The sequence below is a fragment of the Antechinus flavipes genome, chromosome 3 (genome assembly GCF_016432865.1).
Source record: "Antechinus flavipes isolate AdamAnt ecotype Samford, QLD, Australia chromosome 3, AdamAnt_v2, whole genome shotgun sequence".
Taxonomy (NCBI): Eukaryota; Metazoa; Chordata; class Mammalia; order Dasyuromorphia; family Dasyuridae; genus Antechinus; species Antechinus flavipes.
In genome coordinates, this window is record NC_067400.1 from 171,816,525 (window position 1) to 171,843,243 (window position 26,719).

At 33.5% G+C, this 26,719-nt stretch overlaps 1 protein-coding gene across 4 annotated transcripts in view; it reads right to left on the reverse strand.

Annotated features, from left to right (window-relative positions):
- Positions 1 to 26,636, reverse strand: part of PCID2 (PCI domain containing 2) — a 41,654-nt gene extending 15,018 nt beyond the window's left edge. Inside the window, exons 1-7 of one of the 4 annotated variants that reach the window (XR_007951753.1) lie at positions 26,404 to 26,636; positions 13,568 to 13,657; positions 7,679 to 7,752; positions 6,649 to 6,716; positions 5,195 to 5,234; positions 3,645 to 3,699; positions 2,286 to 2,389 (exon numbers count right to left, since the gene is read on the reverse strand). Coding sequence is in view for 3 of the 4 variants with exons in the window: in XM_051984233.1 (XP_051840193.1) it covers positions 2,286 to 2,389; positions 3,645 to 3,699; positions 5,195 to 5,234; positions 6,649 to 6,716; positions 7,679 to 7,752; positions 13,568 to 13,657; positions 26,404 to 26,439 (467 nt within the window). In the remaining variant the exon portion in view is untranslated. Of the gene's footprint in view, positions 1 to 2,285; positions 2,390 to 3,644; positions 3,700 to 5,194; positions 5,235 to 6,648; positions 6,717 to 7,678; positions 7,753 to 13,567; positions 13,658 to 26,130; positions 26,345 to 26,403 lie in introns of those variants that run through there. The other 3 variants (XM_051984233.1, XM_051984235.1, XM_051984234.1) reach the window with 3 other exon arrangements.
- Between the last annotated feature and the right edge of the window lie 83 nt (positions 26,637 to 26,719).

Genomic DNA, 26,719 nt, shown 5'->3' on the forward strand with positions numbered 1-26,719 from the left:
CATTCAGATTGTGTCTCTTGTTGTTAATCACTTCAGTTGTGTTCCATTTTTCATGACTCCATTTGGAATTTCTTGACAAAGTTTACTGGAGTGGTTTGCCATTTCCTTTTTCCAAATCATTGTATAGATGAGGAAACTGAGGCAGATTTAAGTGACTTCCCCAGGGACGAATAACTAATAAAATCAATAAGGCCAGATTTGAAATCAGATCTTACTAACTCCACACCTGGTGCTCTATCTACTAAATCACCTGGCTACTCATTAGCTTCTCTTAGATATTAAGTTATTCTGTAGGAATAAGACAAGCACCAATTTTACTATTCCTATTATTGGCACTAAAATCTTCCCAATTTCCAATATGGGCAAAACTGTGAAGTTTTATCCACTTCTTTGCCACTCACAACAAGTTTTTTTAAATTTCTTATAGAATTTGTCTTTCAAAAGATAAGAAGTCTCTTTCTACATAGAAGACAAACTTCTTACTTGAACAAGCCTTGGCTAGGTAAGGACTTAACGCCAATGATAATGGAGTTAACTTCTATAGCTCAATGGTTCTGCTATTATATCAAAAATAAAAATGCTTAAAAGTAACCAATGTATATCCTATGCTAGGTATATTAGGGAATCTGAAAAGAACATAAATCCTTCTGGCTAAAGTCACAAATTAGGTGAATGTCCATCTTCAACATTCTTAATCAGTCATATCAACTCTTCGCAATCCCAAATGGTGTTTTCTTGGCAAAAATATTGGACTGGTTAGCCATTTCCTTCCTCCAAGTCTGAGGCAAACTCTGGATTTGAACTCTGGAAGATGCACTCTATCCACTGTACCAATCAATTGCCAAAGACTGCAACATTAGTAATCTTGGAGATAAAGTAATGAGGGAGTTAACATAAGAGTATTAACAGTGATCTCTGTAAGTAAATAAATAAAGATTATTTCATATTATGACCAGCATACTCTAAAATGGGAAAAAGTGTTGGGCTATCCAGCAGGATATATGTCTTGGGGGCTCAAAATACAAACATGACCTTGACCAAAAAATAACCAACACTCTTCATGTTTCTTGGACACAAAGGCACATACTTTGGCTCTTTAGGAATAATCATCCTGCCTTCATAAACTCCAGTTTACTCTCATGGTAATTTGTAACATTGTGTACAGTGATCAACCCAAATTCCAGAATGCTAATGATTAAGCATGCTATCCTATCCACCTTCCTAACAGAGGCAATGGACAAGGTGTAGAATAAGACATATATTTTATATATAACCAAGATGGGAATTCTTTTTAAAAAATTAAAAATGTTTCCCCCTCAATTGTGGAAAGGGCAACAGAAGGGAAAGTATGCTGATGGAAAAGGAAAAGACGTGATGGGAGAAGAGAGAGGAGAGAAAGGAAAAGGCTAATAAAACATTTTTCTAAAATGCAAAAAAAAACCCTGAAGTCAGGAGGACCCGAGTTCAAATCTGGCCTCAGATACTTAACACTTCCTAGCTGTGTGACCCTAGGTAAAGTTACTTAACCCCAATTGCCTCAGCAAAATAAATGAATAAGTGAATGAATAAATAAAATGCATAGAGAAAAGAAGGTCAAAAGAAAACAAGACTAGCAGAACAACTTTTGAAAATTAAATATTGTGTTTATTATATACTTAAAAGAAAAAGCAAGTTGGCCTTAACAGTCACAGTTTAGTGGGCAAATCTCTACAGTCTACTTTAGATTTAGAAATGCTCGTTTTCTGGGTGTTAGATTCAGAATAAGTGAAAATTCCTAACAAATTATTTGTATATTATGTAAAATCAGTATGAGTAAGTTTTAAGATTTTTTTTTTAGCCTTTAGCACAGATATTGCTTTGCTTCATTGAGTGTTCAAAGTAGGCTATGAAAAGAGGTTTAAAAAGTGAGATGTGTTACAATAGGGGTTCTAGTGCTTCTAGAGATGCTAATGCTTCAAAGTAGAATATTTTTTTAAATTTACATTTTCTTTTTAAAATTGGGAATTTGCACAGCAATTATCTAGATTAAAATAAATGAAAAAACTGCAGATTAGTAGCTAATCCAGTAACACACTCAACAACACACAGTAATATGATTAAACAATTCACAAATAATAACTATGACAAAGAATCCTTAGTGATTAAGATTGTACTAAACAGTAAACTCCTCAGGGTATTTTGTCCTACTCATCTTGTATACTCTTTAAGACCTAGCATAGTATTTTGCACATGGTAGGCATTCAACAGAGTGAATCGAATTAAATATGAACTTGAATTTTACTTACGTATCACTAGCACACACTCGAAAACAGCTCATCAGCAATTCAGCTGCCTTTTCCAACATATCCCCAACTTTACTTCTCCCTTTCTTCACTAACTGTTGGTCAGCCTAACAAAAGACAAAGTGTTTTGGATTTTTTGTTCTGGATTATTTTATAAATTCAATAAATCTTCAGAATACTTTTGAAGTGCAAAATACTTGGCCTTAAAGGTAAAATGTAAATTTGTAATTGTAGAATCAAATCTGAGAAGTTAGATAATCCATACTAAAATTATTATATACTAATCTAAATTTAGAACATTTAAAAATAGATAATTATCATTACAAAAAAATCTCTATGTAAAACTCAATAGCATCCCAAGCGACATATTGCAATTTAACTAGTTTTATCATCATAATAAATAATTTGAGAGGCAACATAATGCAGGAGATAGAGAACCAGCCTTGAAGCCAGCAAGACTTCAGATCAAACTAAAGCACAGACAAGTCAGATTTATAATCTCTCATAATGAATCTGAGGCAATCAGCTACAGATAAGCAGCTGACTTATTCACCTAAGAAATTTCCACACCAGAAAGTTCTCCACATTGATGAAATCACATATCTAAGTAGAAAAATAAGTTATTCAAAACTTAACTAAGGAGTTAAGTTATTTACCATATCAATCAGTCAGTGAACAAAAGAGAATGCTAAAAACAACAGTAACAACAAAATTAATGCATGTGTTGCATTTATGGTTAAATCCTCAATAAAGAAAAAGGATGATCATTCAGTTACTACTATGGGAATATAACATTTTTTTTTTTTTTGGCTTAAAGGTCATTAATTGGGAAGTAAAAGGAAAGGTTTTTGTTTCTTTCTTTTCATATACTCTGATTATTCTATCACATACCCAGCTATCAGGGAAAACCTAGATGGGTAGCCTAGCATTAGTTAATGCCTGGCTTTTCCCATACTAGATACTTTAGACAGCTTTAGCTGTCACTTGTAGCTACTATACTCTCCCATGGTACAGTTACTTAGAGGACTTATCTCTTGTACCTTCTAAAGAATCATTGACAAAATAATCACTCGAAAAGGAATGAAGTCCCTTTAGCAACTACAGGCCAAAAATCAGACACTTGTGATTAACTACACTCAACTTATCCATACAAATAACCTCTCAGAATCCCAGCACTTATTTATACAAGACTGGCCTTTATAAAGCATAGACTCAATCAAGTAATTTCCCAAAGTTTTCTTCTTCATGCCAAATAATCCCAATTCTTGAAATTTGGGGGAAAAGAGAGAATAAAACTATGCAGGAGCTAATAATACATTTTTAGTATTGAGTTCATAGTTCTACATCTTATTGCTTACTTACATTATTAGCAAAAATCCGAAGATCAAGAGCTACAGCATACATAATAGGCAAAGCCCTAGAGAAATAACAATAAAAAACTTTTAAGAATATAACTATCTGTTAAATAATTTTCTCTAAGACTTCCCAACAAGTTTATCTGCACTCCAAACTATCAGCCTAACATACCCTAAATATACGTGATTTAGGTATTACACTTTGGCTCAAAAATTTTCTACAATGGTCCACCAAGAAAAGTTTAAACTACTGGCAATCAGGGTCCTCCATAAATTGATGCCACCCTACATTTCTAATAACATTACTCTCTTTTATTTAATGTTTTAGCCAAATTGAATGTAATCTCTATTTCCCAATATTCCCTGTACCTTCCAGACCAAGAATTCTTGACCTTTTTGTTATGAATGAATCCCACTGACAGTCTGATGAAGTGTATGGACGGACCCCTTCTGAAAATATTTTTAAATACATAAAATATACAGAATTACAAAAGAAATCAATGAAAATGAAATATAGCTACCAAAAAAAATTTTTTTTTAAATTAACAACCCTAGGTTAAGAAACCCTGATTGAAACCTTTTGTTTACTACATTTCTTATGCCTAAAATATCCTCCCTTTCCTTTCTTCATCTGTTCAATTCCTATCTATCCTTTAAGGTCAACTCAAATACTACCTAATGTGTGAGTGTCTATAACAATCTACCCCCTCTCATCATTATAATTAATAATGTATCTATTGCCTTAAAAGTTTATGAAAAGCTTTACTTACATGATCTCATTTGATATACTGCATCTGCTTAAGGTACTTAATATTTCATTTGCGTGTGTTTCAACCCCCTAGTAGACTATGGCTCTGGGAGGCAGGGATCAGAAGGTTATCTAATCTTTGACTCTTCTCCAGTGCCCAGCACAATGCTTTGACCAAAGTAGAGGTTTTATTAAATGACCTGTTGCAGACTCCATTTCTAAAAGTAAATCTTTTAAACCTGTTTTAACTACAAAAAGTCCAAAATCAAAATCAAGAGTCAAAACATGTTTAAAAAAAAAAAAAAAAAAAAAAAAGGAAGATGAGTAATGCACTCTCTTCTGTGCAGAGGTGAGAAAAGACATGGTGAACAACACTGCATTCTGTCAAGAGTAAATATGCTCATTAATTTTAATGAACTGCTTTTTCTTTCTCATTTTTTTTTGTTACAAAAATATGGGTGAGGAGCATTACAGAAGGTAGCTAAAACAAAAGAGATCACCAAAAAAATTTAAATATTGTCAAAATTCAAAACAGTTCAAGGATTTAAAGGGAGGAAAAAATATTCAATAAAGTGGGGTTGGGGGGCTGAAATAAAAGACTACTTACAAATAATGTAAGCCCAAAATTTTACATACTATAGTCTTCATGACATGCCAATGAAACTATATGGAATAATGAAATTCAACTATTTTTACTCAAATCTCAGAAATCCACCAAGAAAATAGACATTTACAGCTTAAAAGAAACTCAGGATCCAAAAAAATGTTTGCCACTTAAAAGTTTTTAACTGTTTTAACAGAGTACTTACCAGTTTTCTTCTTTGTGGGCTTGAAATGCTCTCAGGAAAGATGTATTACATTAAGGAAGATATGATATAGACTAAAACTCAAAATGTATCATGTTTACAAATAAATTAAGACTATAGAAATAGTGTAAGAAAAAGTCATTCATCTTCCATTATGTTACTAATATATTCAGAATTTATTTTCATAAATCAAATTTCAAGTTACTGCATTTAAACGATTATAAATATCTAAAATAATTACTGCACAAGAGTTTAGGAATATGCTACTAAAACAATATTGCAAAGCATGTAATATAATTTCAACATTTTTATTTAATTTTCTGCAGCCTAGATAATATTAATGTATTTATAATGGCAATAATTCAGATCTCATTTGATATATTACATCTGCTTATGACACTAATTTAATATTTCATTTTTGTGAGTTTGTGTTTCATTCCTCTAGTAGATTATGACTCTAAGAGAGGCAGGGATGATAAATTATCTAAACTTTGCATCTTTTCCAATGCCAAGCACAATGCTTTAACCAAAGTGGAGATTTTATTGAATGGTTTGCCACACACTCCATCTTTAAAAGCAAATCTTTTCAACCTTCTTTATCTATATAAAGTCTAAAATCAAAATTATAATCAAACATGTCCACAAAAAAGAGATGAGTAGATGTACTCTCTTTGCAAGAAGAAAGGAAATATAAGTATTGGACAACAATGTATTCTGTAAGGATTTAATATAGTGGCTATTTAATTTTAATGAATTTGTTTTTCTTACTCATTTTTTTTTGTTACAAAAATACAGGTGAGGGGCATAAAAATGTAGGTAAAGCTAATGACTTGTTGGTTAGAAAAACTAAATTTGCCTTAAGGTTATTTGTAGCCATGAAAAATTAATGTTTTAAATTCATGATCCATGATTCAGATTTAATCAACTGATATAATTAAGGAATAAAACTTTAAATCAAATAAATATCTGTCCTTTACCATGGGATCATGAACAAAATCCTTGAACAAGACATGGTGAAAAATGTTCCACCCTATTTGATGTTACCCATCATATCATATAAATTTTATATGAATTTAAATCCTTAAATTCTTTTCTTGTGCACTTAAATCTTGAAGTGATTACATCTTATTTTTCCTATGTCATATAATACCTTGTATATAGTAGGCATACAATGGCTGCTGAATAAATTAATGAAGTAATATAAGTTAGGTATGAGGAAGAATTAAGTCATTTTCATGTTTAGATTCTTCAATAGCTGGTCCAGTGCCTTGGACTATGTTGATGGCTTAATAAATATTGAACTGAAAAGCTAAAATAAAATTTATCTCCTAACATTAACTCCTTTCCAATTAAAGGTATAAAAAAGTCCCAAGCTACACATTCTTAAATCAGTAATTAAGCACTCATAATTAGTTATTACATAATTAAATTCATGAAAAAAAAATTTTTAAAAAGATATTGAACAATCACAGTCTGGCATTTGTACGCTTCAATGAAATCATGGTTTCCCACAGCATAGGTACACCTAAAAAAAAATTCTTAGAAAACTTAATTCTTGGAAAAAACTAAACATATTTCCCCACTTTTACCACAAAATATCCTACCTTCTACTAGTTTCTGAATGATAAGTAAAATGCTCCAAAGTGCTAATTAAAGAATGGTTGGGAATGAAAGAAATAATTGTCTTGAGATAAGGTGTTGGGATATGGTCCTGCTCCTCATAGGGGTTTCTTGGAACTACTTTGTGAAAACTCAGGAGTAGTAGTCAATTCTTCCTGATGACTTCTCTGGTTCGATTAGTAGCCCCCAGCTATATTAATAGGGTTAAAGAGTTTTAAATAGACTACAGTCTGGGACAAGTAAGCCCTATCAAATTCCATCATGCTATCTGAAAGCATGGAACTCCACCAAACCCAAGCAGTGTTTTGAAAACCAGTAGGAAGTGCTGGCTATCACACTTCCAGGATGAATCTTCCAATAGCTTATTAGGCCCTTCTCTCTCACTTATTCCGTAACTATATTTAGGCTGCTCAATTAAACACATCCTAGCTTCAGAATAGTTTGTCCAAATGGATATTTTAAAGGTTAACAACTACAACTAGAAGCTATATTCAAAATAATATTTACTTTGCTTCCATGCCTGTTTCTTCAGCTGTAAGGCAAGAAAACATTTCTATATAACAAGTTAACAGTGAAGCTAAAATTAGAATCATGAATGCATCTTCCCCATACTCAAATGAAAACACTAAATAAAGTGCCTTCAAGAAAAATTGAAGCAGCGTATTTTATACTAGATATAGTTTAAGTAGGGAATTTTTTTTCTCAAAGCATTTATAAACATTAGCTTTATAAATTTTAATAGGTTATATGATCAAGATAATTTTATTAATAGTTTCAATTTTTAAAAATTCAAGATAAAATCACCTAATACAATTCAAGAATATTTAAGTGCCTACTTTCCACCCACCACCGATTTACTCTAATCACCTTAAATGAGCTGCAAACATTTCATCATAAGGAGGTTCCAAAACTTGTTGACACTTCTCTTCTGGAGAGGGAAGCTGATTTATAAAAAAAATGAAAAGACTTAAATAAACTTAAACAGACCTTTTATAACAAAAAGTCATAATACAAAAACTTTAAACTTTACCACAATAACTTATTTAATTTAAATGTACAAAATATACTACACAGAATATCAAAAATAATGAGAAATCCAAACATATAATAAAGACAACAATGCTATTCTATGAGAACAATTTTCTCACTTAAAACTTCTCAATGCCCCCAACTGAGTTAACATCACTATCATCTCAGTATCTCTGGTTGGACTATTTGATGTTCTCTTTAAGTTTTATTTTTCTCCTGAATCTTGTCAAGATATTAGGAGACATCCTGTTCATTAGATTTAAGGCCCGGAGCAGTGTTTCTACTGGGCTTATACCCCAAAGAGATACTAAAGAAAGGAAAGGGACCTGTATGTGCCAAAATGTTTGTGGCAGCCCTGTTTGTAGTGGCTAGAAGCTGGAAAATGAAAGGATGTCCATCAATTGGAGAATGGTTGAGTAAATTGTGGTATATGAACGTTATGGAATATTATTGTTCTGTAAGGAACGACCAGCAGGATGAATACAGAGAGGACTGGCGAGACTTACATGAACTGATGCTGAGTGAAATGAGCAGAACCAGGAGATCATTATATACCTCAACAATGATACTGTTTGAGGATGTATTCTAATGGAAGTGGACCTCTTTGATAAAGAGAGCCTTAATTGATCAAAGATGGACAGAAGCAGCTACACCCAGAGAAAGAACACTGGAAATGAATATAAACTGCTTGCATTTATGTTTTTCCTCCCGGGTTATTTATACCTTCTGAATCCAATTCTCCCTGTGCAACAAGAAAACTGTTTGGTTCTGCACACATATATTGCATCTAGGATATACTGCAACCCATTCAACATGTAAAGGACTCTTGCCATCTCGGGGAAGGGGCGGAGGGAGGGAGGGGTAAAATCGGAACAGAAATGAATGCAAGGGATAATGCTGTAAAAATTACCCTGGCATGCGTTCTATCAATAAAAAATTATTTAAAAAAAAAAAAAAAAAAAAAAAAGATTTAAGGCCCGGTAAGCAAGCTGTGCCCTGACCCTGGCTTAACAACAATCCTCTGTGCTCCTTCTTCGAATGATCTCAGCCACAGTAAACACCTAGAATTGGGATTTATGATTTTCTTATTATACATAATGAGTATACTTTTTAAATTTCCCTATTTCCCAAGGGATCTTGACCGGAGAGCAGGGATTATAGCCAATGTGCTGCAATAAAAGTGATCAATCACTCTCCCAACATACTAAACTAACAAGTCCTGTGTTTGTAAATGTAGATAGGTAAGAATGTGTTTAGCAGTATAAAGATAGATGTGTGCACGCACGTGCATGCGTATGAACACCTAAATATATCCATGCTTAATTATAGCTTGCTTTGAAGAGGTGAGGGGGAGGAAGGGGAAAAAATGAATAAAGTAAAAGTGCGAAGCTGAGGAAAAAAAAAAAAAAGGAAGCAAAGAAAAGATGGACATATGAGTACAATGTTTTCTATTATTATATATGCTTTTTTGAAATGGAAATTGATTGGTACATATTTTGAATCCTCTCTTGTTCTGCTGTGTACATGACTATTTTTTTTTCTGTTTTTTTATTTTGTATTTAAATTTTTTTTTAAATCAATAGTTATAACTTTTTATTGACAGAAACCATGCCAGGGTAATTTTTTACAACATTATTCCTTGCACTCACTTCTGTTCCAATTTTTCCCCTCCCCCTCTCCCTCTACCCCCTCCCCCAGATGGCAAGTAGTCCTATATATATTAAATGTCACAGTATATTCTAGATACAATATATGTGTGCAAAACTGAACAGTTCTCTTGTTGCACAGTGAGAATTGGATTCAGAAAGTATAAATAACCTGGGAAGGAAAACAAAAATGTAAACAGTTTACATTCATTTCCCATTGTTCTTTCTTTGGGTATAGCTGCTTCTGTCCATCATTGATCCGTTGAAATTGAGTTAGATCTTCTCTTTGTCAAAGAAATCCACTTCCATTAGAATACATCTTCATATAGTATATCGTTGTTGAAGTATATAATGATATCCTGGTTCTGCTCATTTCACTTAGCATCAGTTCATGTAAGTCTCTCCAAGCCTCTCTGTATTCATCCTGGGGGTCATTTCTTACAGAACAATAATATTCCATAACATTCATATACCACAATTTATCTTGTATTTAAATTTTAAATAAACATTTTTTAAAATGGTTTTATTTTAGTCACTTTCTACTGCAGACATACAAAAAATTTTACAGTATTTTTTTTTCTTTGCTCAAAAGTCAACACTGACTCTCTACTGCCAACTATATCAAATCAATGTACATGTACCTACATTATTTCCAAGAATTTCTAAATCTTGCACTAGGTACATCAACCATTTTCCAATATTTCTCAGTATGAACTTTTTGATCTAGTCAATGTTCTCTGTATTTAACATGCTAATTCCTAGCTCTCCAGTTTTTTTTCTTATAGCTCTCAATCTAAAATGTCTTCCCTGTTCTTCTGTCTAACTCTTACTTTTTTCTTTTTTTTTGAAAAGATACTTTTTTTTTTTTTAAGGATATACTAGTACATTCACTTTTTACATATTTCCATGAGTTAAGTTGGGAGGGAAAAATCAGAACACAAGGAAAAACCAAGAGAAGGAAAAAAAAAAAAAAAAAAAAAGGAAAAAAAAGGTGATAAAAGTATGCTTCCGTTCACATTTAGTATCCATAGTTCTCTTTGAATGTCCAAAGTTTGTTGGAATTGCCTTTGATCACCGAATTGTTGAGAAGGGCTACCTATCAAAGTTGATCATCAACAATCATGTGTTGCTGTGTACAATGTTTTCTTGGTTCTGCTCACTTGACTCAGCATCAGTGTATTTAAGCCTTTCCAGGCTTTTCTGAAACCAACCTGTTCATCATTTCTTATAGAACAATAATATTTCATTACTTTCACACACAATAACTTGTTCAGCTATTCCTCAGATGATTTCCACTCATTTTTCATTTCTTGCCATTACAAATAGGGCTGCTACAAACTTTTTTGTACATCTGAATCCTTTTCCCTCTTTTATAATTTTTTTGGGATACAGTCCCAATAGTGGTACTCCTCAATCAAGGGTATGCAGTTTTATAGCTCTTATAATTCCAAATGTTCTTCAGAATGGTTGGATGACTAACTCCCACTTTTCAAAATGTAGACTAAGAACTTTCTTTTTCTTTTCTTTTTTTTTTTTTTTGACCAAGAATTTTCAATAAATTTCTTTCAACAACTTCAAACTTTGGTCTGAAGGTCTACTTTTAAGGGTAAATCACTTTCAAGTGAATACAGGCAGAAAGATCAGGTAAATAATGCCTGGAATTAATATAAGGAGTTGTTGAAACAAAATGCAAAAACTCTCAGCTTCCAAACAAAGAAATCTGGCACAAAGGTGACACAAATAATAACAAAAAGTAACTGAATCATATTTTTAAAATGATTAAATGTAATTTGATTTAATCAAATTTTTGAAATCCTAAAAATAAACCACGTTTACATTTCTTTTAAATATTGTAATATTGAATAGCATAACCCACAAACTCAAGATTGTGATTATACAGTAATAGTCAAATTCCAGAGCAACTAGATCAAGAATTTTGAATTAAGATTCAAATTTAATTTAATTTTCTTCAAAGTTAGGGAACAAACTCATTTCTAGCAGATTCATAAAAATATTAAAGTAGAACCTCAAGGAAGCAGGGTTGGTAAATAAGGAAGCTGGTCTTGATCTCTTGGACAACTGAGATCAAATTCTCTCTTCCATTTCCTAGTTATGTGATGAAAACAAATCGGTGAACTTCTTTGTGTCTCAGTTCAGTTGTAAAGTGGCCAAAAATAATTAATTAAAAAATAAAAATAATACTTAGGCACAGAATGTTCTCATATAGTAGGGTGATATGGATAATGGAAAAGAGTCGATTCTCCAAGTAATAAGAAATCATATGACAAAGGTAAAAGAGCAATATGGTAGACTACAGGAAAGAGAGAGAAGATAATCAGAAAAACTACTTCCTCAATATATTAAAAGAACTCCTAGAGAACTAGCAATTCAGCACAGCATCATGCTGTTAGAAGAGTTTATAATGTGGATTTTTCTTTTTAAAAATATCATAAAGCTCCATCACATGTTTAAGAAAAAAAGTCAGAGAGAAAAGAAATGGCACCAACTCAGGAAAAAAGCAAGTGTTGACCCTGATAAAAAATTGTTTAGTCACTGGTAAGTACAAGATGAAGTCAAGCCCCAATCAGAATATTCAAGAGATACAGTTTCTAATTTACTTTCTGGAAGATGTTAAATGAGTACAAATTTCACAAAACCAACTAAACCATTCTCCACTAACCAATATATGCTGGCATGAACAAGAACGGGGTGGGAGTGAAGTGGGTGGGAGAGAGGAGGAGGAAAAATTTTAACCTGAACTTGCAGTTTATTTTAAGTATTTTAAGTATTTTATTTTAAGTATTTTAAGTGCTTTTCCCCCCAAATACCTTATAGGATTAAAATTCTCAACATCTTATTCTAATGTTTCAAGGAAGGCATGAAGCGCCCCTCTCCCCATTAAAGAAACCTGACACCCTTTAACAGCATTCCCAACCAACAAAATATTGTACTAATTTGTAAACTCCAGCTAATAAACTGTTCAGAATGGCCTGTATTAGATGGTAAAACCTACAGGCAAATGTCATTTTTGGAACAGGGTTCTATATGCTGCAAAATACAGGCATAGAGGGGGAAAAAAAAGGAGATGAGTGTTGAGGCCAACTTCTGGGTGCTTCTACAAAGCTATGAAAGCTATTCTGATGGTGAAAAATGAAGTGTAAAAAGGACATGGGGAGATCCCAAATGTAAGAAAGTACTTCAGAGTATTAAAAACTCTTACAAAACAAACTACAAGATGAAGATTGAAATTCCTTTAGGATTATTTCCACTGGTAATTACTGATCTGCATATTGTGATTTATATTTTTTACATAATTATATTTACAAAACAACATTTACTTCAAGAGTATACATCAAGTATTTCCATTTCTAAATAGGACAATTAAGGCACTAAGGCAAAACATCTTACTAAAATCAGTCAAGAAGCAAGTTAGAAGCAAACAAGAATTCAATTGAGGTCTTCCGACTTCAAAGCAGGTGTCTCATTTAAGGCCACATTATCTTAATCCCTTCCAAATGAAATTTTTAGTAGAGTAATTTGGAAATTTCTACCCCAACTGTCACCCCTCCTTTTCCTCTAAGGCTACAAATTTAAAGAATCAGGAATATAGAGTTTATTTTTGAAAAGCTGAATTGAATTTTACTCAAATTTTAGATTTGTTTCACTGAAATAACTGAGGAATAAGGATTTGTGAAAAATTAAAATTGTATTCACATATTTATTCTGTAAATTTAAAGAAATTTGGAGTTGAGAAGCCAGAGAGACAGCCCAATACAGTATATGGAAAGAGCACTGAACTTAGTGTTAAGAAACAAGGTTTTGAATACACCAGTTAAGCTATTTACTGGTGATAAAAGTAAAGATGAAAAATAGCCTCTTTCACTTATAAAATCAAGACATGGGACTAAATGATCACTGTGATACTTTCAAGTTCTAAATATGATCCTATGAAACAAGGACTCTGAAATTATATAGTCAAAGAACTTTTAATAGTAATACTTCTGCTTTTATTCAAACTCTGAATTTTCCTTAAGGTAATAGTTATTTCTTATTTTTTTCCCTCTAAATACACTTCACCTACCTGAAGCCGGGGATTTGCAACATGAGGATGCTTAAAAGATACCAACTCTGAACAAGACAATCCATCTCTGGTGTCAATTGCTTCATATACCTACAAAAATTAAAGAAAAAAACACAAATGAAAGAAGAATCATATACTTGTACTTGTTATTTTGCTTGTTATGTTACTTGTATCTTGTAACGTGTTAGTTATGCTAATACTTGTACAAGTTATTAACTTTTATCAGACATACATCCCCAATTAACTACTATTCAATTAATTTTCTTAGCAAGAATTATTTTAAAACTCATTCATTATTCAATAAGTTTTACTAGGCAGTTACTATAATACAACAAAGAACTAGGAGAGATAAGAGATTTTACTTTCCCTCATAGAACTGAAAGAAGAGCAGTTGAATAAAGCACATATAGGAATAATTAAGAATTGAGAAAATAAATACATTCAAGAAAACAAAGTATTGTGTAAGGTTCAAAGAGAATAGGTGGGGTGGGAGAGAAGCTTCATGAGAGATACTGGTTTTCAATTCATTTTATAGGATGAATAGAAATTCTAAGACAATGAGAAAGGAGAGTCCAAACACAGGGAATAGCAAAAAACAAAGTCAGGAGATCTAAAGGAATATTTAAAGGGAATAAAACAGTTTTAATGGAGTTTAGAAAGAATGGGAAATTACTATATAAAATAAGGCTGACAAGATAGTATGGATTTGAATGTCAATCCAATCTGTTTTAAAGATGCTCATTCTTGTAATGGAATACTACTGTTTTAATGATCTTCTAAACATATTTCCACATTCATCATGCTGCACAAGAAAATCAATCAAAAGGAAAAAAGAAAACACATGAAAAAAACAAGCAAACAACAAAAAGGTGAAAATACTATGCTTTGATTCACATTGAGTCTCCATAGTTCTCTCTCTCTGGATGTGGATGACTCCATCACAAGAAAATGATGGCTGAAGAAGTTTCAGAAAATCCTAGGAAGATTTGTTTTAAACTAATGAAAAGTGAGCAGAGCCAGAATAAGTTACCTAAGAACATAAAAACTCTTTCCTTTTTTAAAATGTATCCCCTTTATTTAGTACGACAAATTTCTTCAGTCAGTGGTGATGTGGGGCAAATAGGTCAATGTTATTGTACCTTTTTTCATCTTTTAAAAATTTTTTCAAAACATAGGCACAGATAATTTTCAACACTGATCTTTGCATAGCCTTGTGTTCCAAATTTTCCCCTCCTTCCTCCCATCCTCTCCCCTAGATGGCAAGTAATCCAACATGTTATACATGTTAAAATATGTTAAATCCAATATATGTAAACACATAAACATATTTGTACAATTATCTTGCTGCACAAGGAAGACCAGATCAAAAAGGAAAGGAAATGAATATAAAAAAAAAAAAAATGCAAATGAAGAATAGCAAAGAGTGAGAGTGTTATATTGTGATCCCCATTCACTTTCCACAGTCCTCCCTCTCTGGGTGTAGATGGCTCTCTTCATCACAAGATCATTGAAACTGGCATCAGTCATCTTATTGTTGAGAAGAACCACATCCATCAGAATTGATCATAATATAATATTGTTGTAGCCATGTACAATGATCTTCTGGTTCTGCTCACTTCACTTAGCACCAATTCATCTAAATCTCTCCAGGCCTTTCTGAAATCCTCCTCCTGATCGTTTCCTATTGAACAAAAATCATTCCATAACATTCACATACCATAATTTATTCAGCCATTCTCTAATTGATGGGCATCCACTCAGTTTCCAGTTTCTTGCTGCAACAAAAAGGGCTGCCACAAACATTTTTCCCTTTCCTTCCTTTAAGATCTCTTTGAGGTACAAGCCCAGTAGAAACACTGCTGGATAAAAGGTTTGATAATTTTTTGAGCATAGTTCCAAATTGCTCTCCAGAACGGTTGGGTCTGTTCACAACCCATGTATTAGTGTCCCTGTTTTCCCACATCCTCACCAACAATATTCATCATTTTTTGCTGTCATCTTAGCCAATCTGAGAAGTGGGTAGTGGTATAGAGACAGCTCTTAAAGACTAAATTCCAACTAGGCATTGACCAACACCAGCACCTTATAACAAGATAAAGTTGAAAGGGGTTCATGATTTAGACATTAAAGGGTGATATACCATAAGTAAATGAAGAGAATAATGGATAATTTACCTCTCAGGTCTGTGGAAAAGGAAGGAACTTATGACTGAAGAACATTATGAAATACAAAATGGATAATTTTGATTTTAGTAAATTTAAAAGATTTTGCATGTTTATTTCTAAACTTGACTCTTCTCTCTGTGTACACAGCCTAAGCCTACAACCTCTCTCTACCAAAGAATGATACATTGGGTGGAGATCACCTCCTCAGTGTGCCTTGGATCTGTGATTTAGAAGTGACAAATAATGTGTAGGTGACAAAGCTATCAGATGACACCCATCTGGTACCTCTTACACAAATGCGCATGCAGGCAAACACACAAACACACACACACACACACACACACGCACGCACACATGCACGCAAATAGTAGCCAAGATCGGAACAGAAGCAGAAAGCTTGGGCAAAAAAATTTACGTCCATCCAAGGGTTGTCTAAAAAAATAAAGATAACTGACTCAAATAAGCATATAATCCATTCTCCAATTAATAAATTTTATCCATTTTAGCCATTTATCAAAAGATATGAACAATTTTCAGATGAATTAAAGACATTTCTAGTCACATAAAAAAATGCTCTAAATGACAATTAATCAGAGAGTTCCAAATTAAGACAACTCCAAGGTACCCCTACATAGCTCTCAGATAAGGTTAAAATGACAGGAAAAGATGATGATAAATGTTGAAGGGGATATGGGAAAATTGAGACACTAATACATTGTTGGTGGAGTTGTGTTCTGATCCAACCATTGTAGAGAACAATTTGGAAGTATGCCCAAAGGGCTATCAAATTGTGCCTATCTTTTGATCCAGCAGTGTCTTCACTAGTGTCTGTATGCCAGACATCATAAAAAGGGGAAAGAATCCACATAAGTTATGGTATATGAATGTAACAGAATATTATTATTCTATAAAAAATGATGAGCAGGCTGATTTCAGAAAAGTGAAGTGAGTAGAACTAAGAAAATATTGCACATCAACAAGATGTGATGATCAACTGTCAAGGACTTGGCTCTTTTCAACAGTGAGGTGATCTAAGACATTTCCAGAAGACTTGTAATGTGCCATCCACATCCAGAGAGAACTATGGAGACTAAATGTGGATCAAAGAATATATTTTCATCTTTTTGTTATTTACTTACTTTTTCTTCCTCCGTGTTTTTTTCCCCTTTTGATCTGAGTTTTCTTATGCAGCATGATGAATATGGAAATATGTTTAGAAGAACTGTACATATTTAACCTATATTGGATTGCTTGCAGTCTAGGGGAGGGGAAAAAATGGAACACAAGGTTTTTGCAAAGGTGAATGCTGACAAGAGAACTGTTCGGTTCTGCAAACATATATTGTATCTAGGATATACTGCAACATATCTAACATATATAGGACGGCTTGCCATCTTGGGGAGGAGGTGGAGGGAGGGAGGGGAAAAATCGAAACATAAGCAAGTGCAAGGGATAATGTTGTAAAAAATTACCCTGGCATGGATTCTGTCAATATAAAGTTATTATTAAATAAAATAAAATTTAAAAAAAAAAAAAAAGGTGAATGCTGAAAACTATTTAAAAAAGATTTAATTCTGAACCAGTACAATAGAGGACTCAAGACAAATGATTTAACCAGTGTCTGTCACACACACACACACACACACACACACACACACACACACACACACACACAAACACACACACGTGCATATTATGACCAATACGATAATTTCTATTGCTTAACTATTTTTGTATAATGTTTTGTTTTTCTTTCTTTTTTCAAGTGGGGAGAAAATTGATTTTTGTTAACTGGAAAAATACTATCTCAATTAAGTCCTTATGGTAGTCTTGAGATATTTACTGAAATATGGATTATTCCAATTACTAAGAGCATTCAATTATTTAGGGATAAGGTCACTATGATAGTCAAATAACAAGCATTTTAAGTGACTGCTATGTGCCAGGCACTATGCTAAGTGCTGAAGAACTCCTTCCTGCCTCCCAAAAAACCCTAAAAAACTCTGTTCTCTGTGGAGCTCACAATGAAAATAACCCTGTACAAACAAGATAAACAGGGTAAAATGCAGATAATCTCAGAGAGAAGTTAAGCAACTTGGAAAGTTCTTGATCTATAGGAGCTTGACTGAGATGATGACTAGCAGGAAATAGTACAGGTAGGTTCCTCTCCTTAAAAAAAAAAAAAAAAAAAAAAAAAACCACACACCAAAAACAGTCCTCTAAACAGATCTACAAACCATGACAGACCAAATCTTGGTGGTGAAATCCAAGAAAAAGTCAAAATTAAGTCTTTCTTCCAGCCCAATTCAACAAGGAAGACAGAGAGGTTTACAGACACTATCGAGAGTCTGGCCAGGAGCATTCCATCACGGAGCCCTTCTACACCAGAAAAGAGGCTGTGCACAAGTACAAGAAGAGGTCCCAGATGGGTGTCACCTGATAGCTTTGTCACTTATTATATACTTCCAAATCACAGATCCAGGGCAGACTGAGGAGGAGACCTGCACCCAATGTGGCATTCTTTGGTAGAGAGAGGTTGTAGATTTAGCTGTGTACACAGAGAGAAGAGCCAAGTTTAGAAATAAGTAGCAGTTGCATTGCTCAGAACCAGAAGCATATCAGGGTATATCAATTCTAATTTCTAGCTCAGTCTGAATCGTGTAAGGAAATAACTAGGGCAAAAATGCCAGACCAAAGGGGAACCTACTTTTATTCTCCTGAACCAGTTTTCAGGTTGACTGATAATAGTCAAGTCCAGTAGTCTATTGTTGATAACCAAGTCCAGTAGTTTGCTATTGCCAAGACCCAAATTCAGGTCAGAAATTTGCAGACTTCAAATCAAATTTTATCCTGGATCAAACCACTTTAGAAGCACTAAGTTGTCCCTGAGACCCAGCACTCAATACCCCAAGAAACTACAAGATTATGCTAGATATTTCTTGTACAAGTACTCAGAGTCCAGCCTAACATCAGGTCTGAAGTCAAAAAAAATGGGCTGGAAGACTAAGAAAAAAAGAATACCATCATAAAAAGCTGTAATGATGATCAAGATGCTCAAGACACAATAGAATGCTTCTAAAATATCTACCAGCAAAGCCTCAAAGAAAAACATAGTTTAGGCATAAATTTAATTAGAATTCTTGGCGGGGAAAAAGAGGTCTAAGTTGTGTTTTTTTTTTTTAATTTAAGTTTAAAACGTTCTTATGAATGAATGCTACAGGAAAAATTGGGACGATACCAAGAGCTCAATAAGACATAGCTAGAAAAGAAATTAATAGCTCATCACAAGACTTACAAAGCCTTGCTCAAGCAACAAATTCTCTGAAAATTAGAATGGATCACATAGAAGCCAATTACTTCAAAAGTCAGTAATATTTAAGTCAAGTCAAAAGACTGAAAACCAAAGTCAAAGAAAATAAATATAGGGTCTTTCTTAGCAAAAATAAAATTCAGATCAAGAGAAAAAAGTGCAATTACTGGACTACCTGAATGCCAAAACCCCCTAAAAAGAGCCTAAAAATCATATTTCAAGAAATTTTAAAATAAAATAAAATTTGTCCTTAGAAGCAAAGGACAAAGTAGAAATAGAAACTACCCATCATTTATCAGAAATTTTAAAAAAAGACAAAACTGCAAGAAGAAATAGACAGTAAAACTATAATAGTGGGAGATCTTAACCTTGCACTCTCAGAATTAGATAAATCAAACCAGAAAATAAATAAGAAAGAAGTCAAAGAGGTAAACAGAATACTAGAAAAGCTAGATATGATAGATCTCTGGAGAAAATGTAATGGAGACAGAAAGGAATACACTTTCTTTTCAGCAGTTCATGGAACCTATACAAAAATTGACCATATATTAGGACATAAAAACCTCAAACTCAAATGTAGTAAGGCAGAAATAGTAAATGCATCCTTTTCAGACCACGATGCAATGAAAATTACATTCAACAAAAAAGCAGGGGGAAGTAGACCAAAAAATAATTGGAAACTAAATAATCTCATACTAAAGAATGATTGGGTGAAACAGCAAATCATAGACATAATTAATAACTTCACCCAAGAAAACGATAATAATGAGACATCATACCAAAATGTATGGGATGCAGCCAAAGCGGTAATAAGGGGAAATTTCATATCTCTAGAGGCCTATTTGTATAAAATAGAGAAAGAGAAGGTCAATGAATTGGGTTTGCAATTAAAAATGCTAGAAAAGGAACAAATTAAAAACCCCCAGTCAAACACTAAACTTGAAATTCTAAAAGTAAAAGGTGAGATCAATAAAATTGAAAGTAAAAAAACTATTGAATTGATTAATAAAACTAAGAGTTGGTTCTATGAAAAAACCAACAAAATAGACAAACCCTTAGTAAATCTGATTAAAAAAAGGAAAGAGGAAAATCAAATTGTTAGTCTTAAAAATGAAAAGGGAGAACTCACCACTAACGAAGAGGAAATTAGAGCAATAATTAGGAGTTACTTTGCCCAACTTTATGCCAATAAATTCGACAACTTAAATGAAATAGAAAAATACCTCCAAAAATACAGCTTGCCCAAACTAACAGAGGAAGAAGTAAATATCCTAAACAGTCCCATCTCAGAAAAAGAAATAGAACAAACTATCAATCAACTCCCTAAGAAAAAATCCCCAGGACCAGATGGATTTACATGTGAATTCTACCAAACATTTAAAGAACAATTAACTCCAATGTTATATAAACTATTTGAAAAAATAGGGATTGAAGGAGTCCTACCAAACTCCTTTTATGACACAGATATGGTACTGATACCTAAACCAGGTAGGCTGAAAACAGAGAAAGAAAATTATAGACCAATCTCCCTAATGAATATTGATGCTAAAATCTTAAATAAAATATTAGCAAAAAGATTACAGAAAATTGTCACCAGGATAATACACTATGACCAAGTAGGATTTATACCAGGAATGCAGGGCTGGTTCAATATTAGGAAAACTATTAACATAATTGACTATATCAATAACCAAACAAACAAAAACCACATGATCATCTCAATAGATGCAGAAAAAGCATTTGATAAAATCCAACATCCATTCCTAATAAAAACACTTGAGAGCATAGGAATAAATGGACTTTTCCTTAAAATAGTCAGGAGCATATATTTAAAACCATCAGTAAGCATCATATGCAATGGGGAAAAACTGGAACCTTTCCCAGTAAGATCTGGAGTGAAGCAAGGTTGCTCACTATCACCATTATTATTTAATATCGTATTAGAAACACTAGCCTCGGCAATAAGAGTCGAGAAAGATATAAAAGGAATTAGAGTAGGCAATGAGGAAACCAAACTATCACTCTTTGCAGATGATATGATGGTATACCTAGAGAACCCCAGAGATTCTACCAAAAAGCTATTGGAAATAATTCATAATTTTAGCAAAGTAGCTGGCTACAAAATAAATCCCCATAAATCCTCAGCATTTTTATACATCACCAACAAAACCCAACAGCAAGAGATACAAAGAGAAATTCCATTCAGAATAACTGTTGATACCATAAAATATTTGGGAATCTATCTACCAAAGGAAAGTCAGGAATTATATGAGCAAAATTATAAAAAAGTCTCCACACAAATAAAGTCAGACTTAAATAATTGGAAAAATATTAAGTGCTCTTGGATCGGCCGAGCGAACATAATAAAGATGACAATACTCCCTAAACTAATCTATTTATTTAGTGCTATACCAATCAGACTTCCAAGAAAATATTTTATTGATCTAGAAAAAATAACAACAAAATTCATATGGAACAATAAAAAGTCGAGAATCTCAAGGGAATTAATGAAAAAAAAATCAAATGAAGGTGGCCTAGCTGTACCTGATCTAAAATTATATTATAAAGCAGCAGTCACCAAAACCATTTGGTATTGGCTAAGAAATAGATTAGTGGATCAGTGGAAAAGGCTAGGCTCACAAGACAGAATAGTCAACTATAGCAATCTAGTGTTTGACAAACCCAAAGCCCCTAACTTCTGGGAAAAGAATTCATTATTTGATAAAAACTGCTGGGATAATTGGAAATTAGTATGGCAGAAATTAGGCATGGACCCACACTTAACACCATATACCAAGATAAGATCAAAATGGGTCTATGACCTAGGCATAAAGAACGAGACTATAAATAAATTAGAGGAACATAGAATAGTTTATCTCTCAGACTTGTGGAGGAGAAAGAAATTTGTGACCAAAGATGAACTAGAGACCATTACTGATCACAGAATAGAAAATTTCGATTACATCAAATTAAAAAGCCTTTGTACAAATAAAACTAATGCAAACAAGATTAGAAGGGAAGCGACAAACTGGGAAAACATTTTCACAGTTAAAGGTTCTGATAAAGGCCTCATTTCCAAAATATATAGAGAACTGACTCAAATTTATAAGAAATCAAGCCATTCTCCAATTGATAAATGGTCAAAGGATATGAACAGACAATTTTCAGAGGATGAGATTGAAACTATTACCACTCATATGAAAGAGTGTTCCAAATCATTATTGATCAGAGAAATGCAAATTAAGACAACTCTGAGATACCACTACACACCTGTCAGATTGGCTAAGATGACAGGAAAAAATAATGATGAATGTTGGAGGGGATGCGGGAAAACGGGGACACTGATGCATTGTTGGTGGAGTTGTGAACGAATCCAACCATTCTGGAGAGCAATCTGGAATTATGCCCAAAAAATTATCAAAATGTGCATATCCTTTGATCCAGCAGTGTTTCTATTGGGCTTATATCCCAAAGAAATACTAAAGAAGGGAAAGGGACCTGTATGTGCCAAAATGTTTGTAGCAGCCCTGTTTGTAGTGGCTAGAAACTGGAAAATGAATGGATGCCCATCAATTGGAGAATGGCTGGGTAAATTGTGGTATATGAATGTTATGGAATATTATTGTTCTGTAAGAAATGACCAGCAGGATGAATACAGAGAGGCTTGGAGAGACCTACATGAACTGATGCTAAGTGAAATGAGCAGAACCAGGAGATCATTATACACTTCGACAACGATATTGTATGAGGACATATTTTGATGGAAGTGGATTTCTTTGACAAAGAGACCTGAGTTTCAATTGATAAATGACGGACAAAAGCAGCTACACCCAAAGAAAGAACACTGGGAAACGAATGTGAACTATCTGCATTTTTGTTTCTCTTCCCGGATTATTTATACCTTCTGAATCCAATTCTCCCTATGCAACAAGAGAACTGTTCGGTTCTGCAAACATATATTGTATCTAGGATATACTGCAACATATCCAACATATAAAGGACTGCTTGCCATCTAGGGGAGGGGGTGGAGGGAGGGAGGGGAAAAAAAAATCGGAACAGAAATGAGTGTAAATATAATGTAATTATTAAATAAAAAAATTAAAAAAAAAAAAAAAAAAAAAAAGACAAAACTCAGAAACATCATAACCAAAATCCAGAGCTTCCAGGTTAAAGAAAAAATATCGCAAATAGTCAAAAAGAAAAAAATCAAGTACTGTGGATCCACAAATAAAATCACACATAATTTAGCAGCAACTATTATAAAGAAATAGAGCTTGAAATACAACATTTCAGCATTTGAGAAGGCAAAGGATATAGGCTTAAAACCAAATATACAATTTACCCAACCAAACTGAATACGATCCTACATAGGAATCGTGGATAGATAGGTAGGTACATAGTAGATATAGACAGATATAGAGCTATAGCTAAAGATTTAAAGATATATGTATATATTTTGCATCACCTAAATATTCCTTACGAAAACACTAAAGCTATGTAGAAACTACAAAGTTTCACAGAAGTGAAAAGTATTAAAAGATGTAATATGTAAACCTATCATACACACTAAAGAGTAAACTACTTATGTTCCAATATAAGGAATCAGGAAGATTTGGGTTCAAAGATTACCTCAGGTAAATAAATAGTAGCTATGTAACTCTCTCATCCTCTATTCCTTCAATTTCCACACCTGTAAAAAATAATGTTGTACTTTTTGCCTCTAAATTCCCTTATAATTCTAAATCTATGATCCTATTATCCTAGCACAAAATGAGATACAAACACGTAATTTTATTATCAAATTTCCATATTTATGTTTATATATTATAATTGTATATATATTTAAACCATGTAACAAGTTCAGTTTCTTATACAATCCTTTTTTGTTCTTTTAATATTGAAATGCTCGTGTTAAGTTCGTAATTTTTTAAAAAATGTTTTAAAATGCCTTCTCTGCCAAAATAAAATTGGTAACTGGCAAATTTTAAATTATGCATGTTTTCTAACCCACTAAAAATAGCATTCTAGGTGCATAAAAAAATTAAGCTAAATAAGATCCATAAAATTTCAAACTAAAGATGGATAATATATTTTTGTAAGTGCAAAAAAATACAAAAAAGCTTCTTTTTTAGTAAAAAGTTTATATTTCCTTCACAGAATGACAACAAGGGGAGAAGTGGAGGAAATGCCAAAATGAAAAGAAAAAATAGAGGATCATCACTATCAAAGAAAAAAAAAGAGAAATCAAATGAATTTAAATTACTAACAAAATGATCTAAACACATAACATGTAATATTATTTGCAAATCCTTGGTGAAAAAAAAAAAGGGCTGTCTTGTGCAAATAATTTTCTAAAGTAGTGCAGTCACACAATTGAGAAAAATGTAAGAAATATAAATCTCCACTCTTTTTACTAAACCCACAAAAAAATTTTGATCCCACAAACAAATGTTAAAATCACACAAGATTCCTTGATAAATAAAATTAGAAGCAACTTTAATCATCCTCCAGTTTTCAGACACATCCTCACAAAAGGTGTCTGTCACTGACATGGCCTGGGAAGAATCTAGAAGAAAGTTTCTATAGCTGGCTGGGTTCTCTTCTTTGAAGACATGTTCTGGTTATAACATCCCCCCAATTAGTACTGGGCCTCCTCAATGAAACCACTGATATTAAAGACTAGCTAGACAATCAACAGAGAGAAAACCAAAAGAGAATCTCCATTATCTAGAGTAGGACATGCAGGTGAAGGGAAGTTTATTTATTCTATGAGTGCATATTTATAGCTATATATCTAATTGGATAGCTAACTAGAACAAACATCCAGAATTGAATAGGAAGAGACAAACTGAACTGCACTTGAGAAATTATACTGAAAAAAAAAAAAAAAAAAAAAAAAAAAAGAGAAATTATACTGGACTGCCAATGATCACAAGCAGCCCAGACCTCAAAATAAATCTTATTAACAAACATTTAAGCACCTACTATATGCCTGGCATGGACCAAGTGCTAGAGAGACAGACACAAAACAGTCCCTGATTTTTAGGAGCATGTATTGGCATGAGAGGGAACCATATAGACAAGACAAAACAGATAGAAATAAACACATACAAAATAAATATAAGATCAGCAAAGACCTAGTGCAGAAACTTGAACTGAATTCTGAAGGAAACAGTATTTTTAGATGTGGAGATGGAAAAAAATGTACATACTGGGCACTGAAGAGAAATAAAAAGAGGTAAAAAATAACGCTGTGTAAGGGCCAGCAAATAGGTCAGTTTGATGAGAGTTAAGTGCTTGGAAAAGCACCAACCATCTATGACCCCCTCCAAAAAAAAGGAAAGCCTTTTTTTTTGTGCGTGTCCCTTCCAGTAGTCTAATGAAAACTATTAATCCCTTTTTGGAACGTTTTCAAATGCATAAAATTCAGAGAACTCAAATGAAACCAGTTAAAATATAATTATCAACTCTTTTTTTAAAAGTACACGGATTTCAGGTTAATAACCCCCTACTTTATAATATGAAAATATAGCTTCTATGATAAAAAAAAAAAAATAGCCAGTGCTAATAGAGGCTATGAGAGAAGACAGCTATTAACATCCTGTTTGGGAGAGTCACAAATTAGTCCAAAATGTTCTAAAGATAATCTGAAATAGGCTTAAAAAAAAAAGTCACCAATTCAATCCCTTTGACCCAACCTTAACTGCTCATATACCCCAAAGAGGTAAAACCCGTTAAGATCCCATTATGTACCAAAACATTTTTGACAATTTTTTATGGAATTAAAAGTGTAAACAAAATATCGCACCTATCAAAGGGTGAACAGCTGAACAAAACCTTAGTATATGAATGTAGTGCCCTTAAAAAAGATAAAAGCAACAGCGAATTCAGAATAAAAAAAGACTGTTAGATTTGTATGCAGACAGAACCAAGAAAACAGAACCAGAACACTACAGAGGACGCTTATTAAGATGTAAAGGAAAACACACGGCAGCTGGATTTGAATGAATTGCATCAAGCATCGGCCATAGAGGACAAATGGAAACACAAAATGCCCAAAATAAATTTAGGAAAAGACCAAGAACTACCTGAAACTCGAGGTTCTCTCTTCACTCACCGTTCCTCTTTCTCATTTCTTAAAAAATGAGTTGACTTCCTAGAGCAAGGAAACCTGAGGAGAAGGGCTTCGTGCGGGGTCATCCAGGAAAGTGGAGTCACAAACCCCTCAAAAGAGCTCGTGCACCAGCCCTTAAAAAAAAGGGAAGCGAGCCGAGGGGCATCTTCGGTAGCGACCGCGCCCCTTTCCCCCTTTCCCCCGGCCCGACCCGGCCCAGTTGGGATTCCTATAGCTGGGAATTTACCTGTTGTAAATACTGATTGATAGTGATGTGCGCCATGGAGGGTACAGGTTTCTCGACCCAATTAAAAAATGTTGGGAGGAGGGGAAAAAGGAGATAGAAATCGCGCAGGACCAAACCACAGGTTAGTAGCACGGATTCAGTTCCAAGAGGTCAAGGTCAAAGGTTACGCGTGGAATGGACGTCACTTCCTCTGACCAGGCGCCTTCTGGGAGCTCCGCCCCTTTTGCCTCTCTTCTGGAGACCTGCTGGACGCATGTGCGCGCGCATGTTTCTCGACCTGCCTCGGAAGCTCAGGCGTCTGTCTGAACCTGTGGGC